This window comes from Electrophorus electricus, chromosome 25 (assembly GCF_041902795.1).
Source record: "Electrophorus electricus isolate QZ-2024a chromosome 25, ASM4190279v1, whole genome shotgun sequence".
NCBI lineage: Eukaryota > Metazoa > Chordata > Actinopteri > Gymnotiformes > Gymnotidae > Electrophorus > Electrophorus electricus.
The window spans coordinates 13,100,094-13,110,000 of record NC_137521.1 but is presented as its reverse complement, the minus strand read 5'-3'; the positions used below and the strand labels follow the sequence as shown (position 1 = coordinate 13,110,000).

The 9,907-nt window shown below is 45.7% G+C and overlaps 1 protein-coding gene across 3 annotated transcripts; it reads right to left on the bottom strand.

Moving 5' to 3' along the window:
* Window positions 1–155: 155 nt before the first annotated feature.
* tab3 (TGF-beta activated kinase 1 (MAP3K7) binding protein 3) lies at window positions 156–9,745 on the bottom strand. 3 transcript variants are annotated; one of them, XM_035522053.2, is made up of 7 exons: window positions 9,487–9,745; window positions 7,503–7,661; window positions 6,078–7,233; window positions 4,001–4,161; window positions 3,375–3,474; window positions 2,875–2,970; window positions 156–2,143 (listed from the first exon to the last, which is right to left on the bottom strand). In XM_035522053.2, exons 2-7 carry the CDS (start codon window positions 7,602–7,604, stop codon window positions 1,995–1,997), a joined length of 1,764 nt encoding a protein of 587 aa, XP_035377946.1. In that variant the 5' UTR covers window positions 7,605–7,661; window positions 9,487–9,745; the 3' UTR covers window positions 156–1,994. The 3 variants fall into 3 exon arrangements, with proteins under 3 accessions (XP_035377946.1, XP_026882057.2, XP_035377947.1); XM_027026256.3 differs by having other exon boundaries at window positions 2,887–2,970; window positions 9,487–9,742; XM_035522054.2 differs by lacking the exon at window positions 9,487–9,745 and adding an exon at window positions 8,968–9,472.
* Window positions 9,746–9,907: the final 162 nt, after the last annotated feature.

The following is a 9,907-nucleotide window of genomic DNA, read 5'->3' as shown; positions in this document are numbered from 1 at the left end:
TGATTTAACTAGAGATGTCAGGGTAATAGATTATAGACAGCACATGTTGAGCAATGGATTTACCATGTGGGTTATTACTTCTGCTGGAGTTTAACTGTGAGGTACATTAGTTCACATGTAAGTAGTGCAGACATTTAACTCAGTGTGTTTCATAGGGCTAGTAGTTGTTTTTTTCACATTTCAGTCCAGGATCTGAACCTTACAAATTAGAATCAATGTGGTGGTGGTGTTTTTTTTTTTACCATAGGCCAAAGTATTGTATGTTATTGTCTATTTGATACTTTGAGGGTTCAAATTTTGGGTTCGTGACATGACACCATTTTTACGGGAGACAAAGGTCTAGCTGTCAGCAGGTAGCAGTCCTTTGTCTTGGTTTATAGGAGGATTTTCTCCAATTGTGAGCACATTAAAACTTTTATTTTTTTTAAAAAGTTTATACATTTAACACACAAAAGCCCACACCTGAAGCCAGTTGGTTTGGGAGTTCTGGCTCTGAAAATGGAGATTAAAAGGGTTTTGTTAAACTTGACAAACTTGAAATTGACATTTCTACACAAATATCTGCACCGACAGTATTTAAGCAAGTGAGGGGGGAAAAAAATCTGTAAAAAAGTAAAAAGCTGAGTCAACATTTTTCATTGTATGGAACCCATGTCTTGTGGTACAGCCAATCCTAGAATAGTTTCTGATGGATATTCCACAATTAGTCTTAATTATGTATCAATACAGGTAGCTCTTGGGGGAGTACAGGACTTAGCACCATCAATCTGAAGTGTGCATGTGTGTATGAGACAGGGAGGCACGACTCACTGTACATGTGTCTGATGAGTGAGTGTTTGTATGGGGTCTTTTTTTTTTTTTTTTAACCCCTAAAGTGCAGTTGTGACATGAATCTGATTTATATACACTAATAAAATAAAATCCTGGTAAAGAAAATTAGGTGCAGGTGTGATTTAGAAGCAACCAGGTCTGAGCTGATGGAATGTTACATGAGATATGGGCATATATGTGCATATAACAAGGCTCTCTTCTAGCTATGTGGCTTGTCATATCAAAACAGGAAACAGCCCATGTGTTCAACCTAGCTGCAGTAATCGGAAAAACGAATTCTGATTGCATACAGCCCTCCAATTCGATTCACATCAGCAAGAAACATTTTCCACACCCACCATACTAAATCAGAATTAACCCTTTCGCTTCTAGAATCGGCACTGAGGACAGCGAAAGGCATAGTGTCATCACAGAATCAACTGCTTTATTAAGTACAGCAACTTTGAGGCATTTACAGGAAAATCAACACCTTTAAAACACAGAATGCGGTGTGGCATAATGCATAAAAGTACCAGGGAGATTATAATTCATATGCTTGTCTCTTAGTGTTCTTCATTCAAAGAGGATTTTCTGAAGACTGCATTCAGTGTGAAGTGTACGTTAAGATTAATCAAGAGCTCCTGCTCATGTCACGACATGGTCCGTGATCAGGTGGAGTGCAGACCTACAAGTGGGATTGGCTTGGACGTGTAAACACGGCTGATTCTTGATGCTTGGAATGGTAGCATGGAACGCCATGCCTCTCCTACGTCCCAGCTCTTTCCACACACAAAAACAAACAGACCGACCAACAGACCGACCGACCGACTCACCCCAAACCACCGTTTTTTCTGTGTAGCCTGACTCCCCCCTTACAAAGCATCGTTTTCAGTAGAAAAGAAAGAAGAAGAGAAAAAAAAAAAAAAAAAAAAAAAAAGACACACAAAAACATTAAAATAAGTGCACGGCTTTTTCTTCTTGAGGAGCTAGAAGGGCGGAGCCTGATTGGATACCGAGATTTCATTTGGGCCACATGGCTCGTCCTCAGCAGGTTCAGTTATTGCTGGGTGGGACTGACGGGGTATGCAGGGCAGGGTGCAAATGCTGCATGACGGAACAGATTAGAAGAGAAGGCGGGGTCCGTGCCCTGCAGGGCGGGGCATGCTGGTAGCCAGGGTGCGGGTTCAGGTGTAGCGTGGCATCTCACACTGTTCACAGCGGTTCAGAGCCGGGTGGTTAAGGAAAGTGCAGCTATCACAGTTCCACTGGGCGCCCTCAAAGTCTTCATCTCTCTGGGCTTCGGCCGAGGATTTCACTCTCCGCGCGTCGACATCTAACACACGCACACACACAGATGGAGTAAGACACCTCTAAAAGACTTGTGAGTGAAGACACGTCTCATTTCACCCTACGACCGTCAGCACCTAACAGTGTGGTGACATCTACAGGGATGCGGTGACAGACACAGAATGGGACGCACTCCATCACTGTGGCTCCACCATCTTCACATGTCTGTTCCAGTGTTGTAACTACAGAATGACGATAACCCAGCAGGATGGAAACACCAAATCACACCAACCATCCATCTTACTGAGCAGAGGACAGATTAAGTAGGAGAGGATGGATGTATGTGTGTGTGTGTGTGTGTGTGTGTGTGTGTGTGTGTGTGTGTGTGTGTGTGTGTGTAAAAGCTAAATTTATTGTGTACGAGGAAAATCAATAAGCTCCTAAGATATCTGAGGGCAGGGCACATGGAGGGCTCATGACATGGTGACACTTTCACTGTCTTAGATTCAGGAGAATGGAAGGCGAACTCGAACAACACTCCTTTCACAAGCCAAATGCTGCAAATATAAATATAGTTTGGCACTTTGATCCAAAGCAACTTACAATTATGACTGAACACTACTCGAGAAATTGAGGGTTAAGGGTCTTGCTCAGGGGCCCCAACAGTGGCAACTTGGCAGTGGTGGGACATGGACTAGCAACCTTCAGATTACTAGTTGTGTACCTTAACCACTGAGCTGCCACTTTATAAGATATTAATGAGAAAGAAAAACTCACTCAGGTTCTCACCTTTCTTCCCTGGTTTGGGTGGAACGACTGGACCAGGCTGGATATTATCGTAAAAGTTGTTCATGGCTTTCGGATCAAACTTGCCTAATAAGAAACAAGCAGATCATCAAATAAACGTTAAAAGCCTGTATTATACACGTTAATCTTTGAGCAGGTCGTTAGTCAGTCAGATGGATTACACAGGAATAAGCCTGAGCTATCTTGACCCCATAAACTCCAACGCTAAACCTAAATGACTCAGACTAAGGACAGGGACAAAAACTTGGCTGGTGGACCAGACACTGTCCTGCAGCGAAACACAGCCACGGTCAGCAGTCAGTCATACAAGTGCAGCGCCGTGGTACCTGACACCACTGACCACTGGAGGAGGGCCAAGGAGTCGGTGTGAGAGAGATGGGGGGGTGGGGGTGAGTCTGCGTGAGACCTCCTGGAGTATCTTTGCTCATCACGACAGTGTGTCATCTTCATCGTTTCCATGAACTGTGTACCTCTATAGCAGGTCTGCAGCAGGTCTGTCTCCTTCAAGGTGCAGTCAATGTCGATCTGGAGCTGTCTGTTCTGAGTCCGGACTCTGGTCATTTCTTCAGGCTAGAAGACATGTGGCGCACGCGCGTGCACACACACGTTACCCAAGGGTAATAGTTCATTTAAATATGTGCACATTTGCACTGATGCCTTTGGGAGATGATTCTCTCCCTCTGGCTGGTAAGACTAAAATATATTAAATTGTTCCTCATAAATTCAGTATTACTGGCCTGTGTTAGAAAATAGACAGGCAGACAAGGCCTCCTTCCACACGATGGCATGCCTGATTTATAGACTACAAGCATCTCCAGCTACCTTAGTGCTACTGAGAGGCATCGCAGTCGCTAAGCAATAGCACAGGCTTCATTCCACACAGCAGCACATCATGGTAAACGCACACTTCTGCTGTCAAAACCACAATTCTGTCCAACACTGAAATATCAGTGCGGTTCAACCATGACTTTTATTTACATCATTACATTGAACGACACAGCAATGTAAATACAAGGTTTGTCCATATGATACAGAAGGACAGCGTTGAGCAGTTGGCTTATGCACGTTGTTGTATTGTAAATGTGTGTACACTCACCCGCGGGATGAGGCTGCTGCTGTTGACGCGTCTGAAGCGTCTCTGCAGGGCGTCGTACTCCATGTCGTTCACCTCCGCCTTCAGCTGCTCCAGCTTCTGCCGTTCCGCCTGCAGTCCCTTCATCAGCCTCTCCATCCGTGCACGCTGGTGCAGCAACAGTGCTGAACACACACACACACAGTGGGGGGTTAGATAGAAAGGCATACACAGGATACAGCACACCCAATCCTCAACAAACACACAGACATACACACAAGGGTTACAGCTATGACTGTGCACAAAATATAGATACAGCAATATATTGTGAATACACTCTTACTGACAAGTGAATCGATACAGTCACAGACTCATCGTTTATATTCTTGAACACGAGTGAAACATGCGTTTAAGTGCAATATTAAAAGTGTCCACCAGATGGCACCTCAAAAAGAAAAAACCGGGCGGCTTTAGGGAACATCAACGCGCTCGTCTAGGAAACGCAGTGGCAAAGCAGCTAGTCAGCCTGTTCAACATTTAAAGCTGACATTTGGGTAAACGTAGGTGGATTACACACAGAAACAAAAATTTTGTTTAATATATATATATATATATATAAAATTGTTTCAACACTTGTGCAAATGTTTCAACACTTGTGCTTTATAATAAAATTCAGAGTTTAATCCTTTCCTGCAATTTTTTAAAAATACTTTTTTTTTTGTATCCTCTATATTGGTACTTTACATTTTCTCCCCCCCCTTGATGGCGTTATTTGTTATTATAGTATTTTGGTAACATTTATTTTATAGACATTTTCTTGAATGATAGACTGCTAGGCAGCGTATCATATTGCGATGCCTATATCGTGATACAGGCATCGTATCATATTGCGATGCCTATATCGTGATACATATCGAAGTTACTGGCAGTAGCCAGCACTAATTGTAGGACCACCCACCAAACACAAATTCACACAGACCACAAGGGAGTCTTACACACACACACACACACACACACAGTAAACCAAAAAAAGCACACATAACTATGCACACATTTACCGAGCATTTAAAATGAATTGAGAACATTGAAACCACAGCATCTCAAACAGACACACACGTACAAGGTGAGTGAACAATATCATTGCATGCTAGAAATCATGCCACAATTTCAGACTTGGGGGTGGGGGGGTGGGGGGGGAAAGAAACAGCCAAAAGAGCATATTTAAGTCCTTCAACGACATGTGTGATATTCTAGTTGATCTGCATGTCCTTGCATTATTGGGTACACGGCCTGATATCTCATCTCTGACTAAGGACAAGTGTCATGTTATTGATTTCACTATGCTAGCAAGATGCCCAGTTCTCTTGAATTGAAAAGGGACGACCCCTCCAGCACATAACGGGTGGCGAAGTAATGGCTCACATTCAACTGAAAAAGATCAAGTCCACTATAAAGGGTTTTTTAAAAAATATATAAAAAAAGGTGATCCTTGTTTACCTTTTCTAACAGTTTGTGGGTTTACAAATATCAGCTAGGAGAGACACTTGACCCATTTCTTTACTCTGTACTGTATGATTTTACTGTATACTTAACATTAAGTACCAGGTTTATAGTCTGAGGGTTGAGACTGGTTTAGGCTCCCAGGAATGACTTACTATGTTTTCCACGTTAGGTTTGTTTTTACTGTTATTTCTGTGGTTTTCATAAATGGAAAATGATATCAGAATATTTTGTGTATGACCTAGAAATTTTGTATTACCATTATTGAATATCCTATTGTTTCATTTCTATTTTGATTTATTTAGTTCATCTGTTTTAGATTCATGTTATACATGCAAGTTATTTATTATGTTTTTATTTATATCCATGTCAATATTCTATCATTTTGTTTTAAATGGCAGGACATGGCTATGTCTCAGAGGGAGAGGGTGTGAAAAAAGAAATATTGTTTTTTTAGTTCCCATGTACTATGCTGATATTGGTAATAAGCAATAAAAACAAAAACAAACAGCCAGCAGCCACCAAGGGACAGGACGACTGGTTCAGTAGATTGTTGCCTCAACTCTCTTAAAAGGCAAACGGAGCCCAGGTCCCGACGTACCCTGAGTGTATGCGTAGTCGTCCGAACCAGAGCTGGACCGTCTGGGCATGCGGCTGACCTGGCTGACGACGTTTCCCGGCAGCGCAGAGATGGGCAGTATGGGAGGGGGTGCACCGTGCTTCTCGCCCTGATCCACGATGTTGAGTAGAGACTCCGCCTCCACTGGCGGGGAGCCGGTCGGCCGCTGGGTCTGTCCAGGCGACACTTTGATCTTGATGTAGGCGGAGCTTGCCGGCTGGGGTGAGGAGGCGGGCCGGGGGCGGCCTGGTCCCTGGTGGAGGTACACCCCTGGGTGGAAGGATGGCCCTGGGGGGCCGGTCATACTTATTGCCCGCGACGGGGAGCTCGGGGAAGGGCTAGTGGCCATGTAGAGAGCGGCCTGAGGAGCATGGACTGGGGAGTTGCTCCGTGGTCTCCCCTCCAGCGTGATCTCGATCTGGCTCTTCATGGAGCCCTTAGAGGTCATATAAGGCCTGTAGGTGACAGGCTGGTGCTGCTGGTAGGGCATGCTGGCTAGGGAAGGAGGGCTGATGGGCAGAAACACATGGGGGGGCTGCTGGACCTGGTGCTGGGGGGAGCTGTAGGGCGACTGGTACGTGGTTGCGGTGTAGGGGGACGGCTGGTACACAGGTGCCCCAGGTGAGGCCCAGGGCTGTGGGCTCTGTGAGGGTGAGGGGCGCATGTAGAGGGCACTGCCACTGTTGGTGTAGGCACCAGGCTGGATCTGCAACGCCTGGGGCACGTTAGGGATGTTCTGGGACAGAGTGACAGTGATGGGAGTCATGTAGCGGGCAGGCACTGGGGTGTACGTAGGGGACATGCCCTGTATAGTGGGCGGAGGGGTCGGGGTGTTGCCCGAGCGCCCCTGGTCACTCATGAAGAAGGGGTTGTATCCTGGCGACGGTGCCATGGCGGCAGGTGCGGACTGAGGCTCGTGGAAAGCGCCCCGCTGGGGCTCGATGTGCCCGTCGCTGGAGCTGTGCACGAGCTGCCGGGCACTGGCGCTTGGCACTGTGCCATCCGGGTAACCCAGGCTGATGTGCAACATCTGATTCCGGCTCAGGTGTGCCTCCTCTGGGCTGTGGTACTCCTCATAAAGGTACCTGTTACTCTCCTGGGCCAGCAGGTGGAAGCAAAGGTCCACGTTATTGTTGTTCTGAGGAGGAAATAGCAGACGTTGGGATAAACAACAAAAGAGCACCTGACAAGCTCTGACACAGCACTAATAGTAATGTGAATATCTGAATCTCTCTCAAGCTCCCCCCAGTGAGTAGGAATGTCAGAATGAAGGCCTCCACAACAAAACCATCCTCTAGACCTTCATCAATTATTGATCAAAGTGCAAATACACAAGGAAAAGTCACTCCCACCAGAACAATGGCCATTTCTTGAGTCGTCTAGTTAATAATGTGTTAATGTTCTCACCTGGAGAAGGCACTGGGACACTACGTTTTCTGGAATCTCTGGAAAGCGCTGCTTGAGGTCTTGCAGAATGTGGTAGTCCAGCTGGGGCCCTCCCTGCGCCATCCTGAGCACACCGCGTCACTCAGCCCGAGAGGCGAGCGACTGCTCTCCTCTGATCCCCTAGGGACGCGCATAAACACCACATCAACGGTACTGATCAACCGTTCTTACTAAAAAACCGTGGGTACAGCATCCGCGTACGGACACGACCGATCATCACGGAGAAGTGGACGGAAGCGGGCAGACACTGCAGCATGGTCGCAGTGATAACATATGGCGCACTGCGAGAGGGGGAATGGCTAATGTTGGAAGCTAGCCAGTCGGCGTGAAGTAGACCTTGCATGTAGCAAACGTTTACGAGAAATAGTAGTAAAAGACTCTGTGAACAGCGGTTAGTTAGTGGTTACCCCTGTGATGGGAAGGCCATACTCGTGTTGGGTTGTCGCAACACCAGGCAACCACTCTAAGAAACGTGAGAACGCGATCAGATGATTGCTTAGTCTGAATTAGCTGAGGCTGACACTGGTAGTGAGATGAAGTTACCCCAGTAGTGCATATTAAACCAGACCATTTCCGCTAAACAATGTCATTGGATGTGTTGTAAATCTATCCTCCCAGTGTTAGCTGCATAGCCACATTAGCATACGCGTGTCAACAAAAATCGCCAGTTAGCAAGCTAGCTAGCCTAGATAACCTCACCTAAAGTCCGGTGACAATTAGTTAGGTCATGTACTGTCGTAGTATAAAACGGTACGGTGCATACACCTCTAGATATAAGAAACGATACGGAGCATACACCCGAAGCTAGATATATTAAACGGTACGGTGCATACCCATCTAGGTTAGCTATGTTACACAGTGCATACACATCTAGATATATTAAACGGTAGCGTTACGGTGCATACACATCTACATGCATTAAACGGTACGGTGCATACACATAGTTAGATATATATTTAAAAAACCGTCATAGAAGTGAACAGCAAGCCGGCTAGTTTCATCTAACATTGTTAGCTAACCAACCAACCAACGCTACATTTGACATAAATTATCCCAAATTACTAACAAAACATTGTACAAAAAGGCACAATGTTTGAAACCACAAACGTACCAAGTAAGACGTAACATTTTAATATCTAACAGCAATGGAAACCAAATTACAAAGCTAGCAAGCGTTTCACGAATTAGGTATTGGAGAAAACTGAACTGACGTTTGCTATCTTGCTACTTCGCTAGCGTTAGCTAGGTAGCTAATGGTCTTTGAGGTTGATATCCGCTTTTCAGACATCCTGCCAAATTACTATAAACCACTTTGTCCCGATAAGTGCTAGCAAACTATTTTTGTTCTGACCAAGATTAAAACCTGTCAGTTTACCGAATTGGGTTAAATGAATTAGCTAGGTTAGCCAGCTAGCCAATTAGTTACCTCAGGTTTAGGTTCTCGGGACATGTCGCTATGCTATCATATCTAGGGACATCGTTATCTTAGTTTAACTACCGTCGTTTCATCCCAGTTCACAAAGGCAGCAAGTAACGTAGAGGTAACGCATAAAAAGAACAGAAATAGGTCTTTATATGCTGAACTGATGTACAGCTACAGACCGATCTAAAGTAAATGCCCTGGCGTTAACGGTGCTGTGTTGGACATAGCACTGCCCCTTAGCACGGAAATGCGACGGCTTTCCAAACATTGCAGGCAAGTCTTTCTCTCTTCTTGGAAACTGCCTTCGGAAAAACGCCCGCCGGGGCAATAACATATCACTGCACTCGGCTGTAACTGAGTTTTGCCCCTAGATAAAAACCATTTGGCTCCCTGTCAACGAGCTATGTCGCGACGCCCGAGTTTGAGGCTGAAGTGTCATCCCAAGCCGAAGCTAAACCCTCCAGACGGCGGCAGGCTGAAGACACGGCCAGGCAAAGAAAACAGCGCAAACAGCAACAGTACCGTCAACTGGGTCCTGGTTGCCATTGAAGTCCACGTAGGATTTCAGTTAATTCCACCACATTGTATTGTCCTAGAGCGACAATAAGTCCTGACAGTCTTAGGGCCAAATCGTAGGACAGTCGCAGGATAGTTTTAGGATCGCTGTCGCTACGACTCTACAGGTTCTGGAGACCCACTAGCCTAGTTAGCCAACCCGCACAACCGCTACTGTCTGTCGTCTTGTCTTTTTCGTCTACATTTTGTTTCCTTTACCAACAGTACATTCCTGCCATCTACTGGACTGGGGCTTTAGTTGTCACATGTAAGTGTTTATCCCCCCACCCTCTCACACACCCTCTCTCTCTCACACTCACTCACTCACACTCTCTCACTCTCTCACTCACTCTCTCTCTCTCTCTCTCTCTCTCTCTCTCTCTCTCTC

What these genes read in the sequence shown, in the direction of transcription:
- tab3 (XM_035522053.2), bottom strand. Translation starts at nt 7,604, where the DNA reads ATGGCGCAGGGAGGGCCCCAGCTGGACTACCACATTCTGCAAGACCTC. An exon ending in TGTCCCAGTGCCTTCTCCAG is followed by an intron (nt 7,234 to 7,502) that starts GTGAGAACATTA and finishes TTTCCTCCTCAG; the next exon opens with AACAACAATAACGTGGACCT. An exon ending in CGACTACGCATACACTCAGG is followed by an intron (nt 4,162 to 6,077) that starts GTACGTCGGGAC and finishes GTGTGTGTTCAG; the next exon opens with CACTGTTGCTGCACCAGCGT.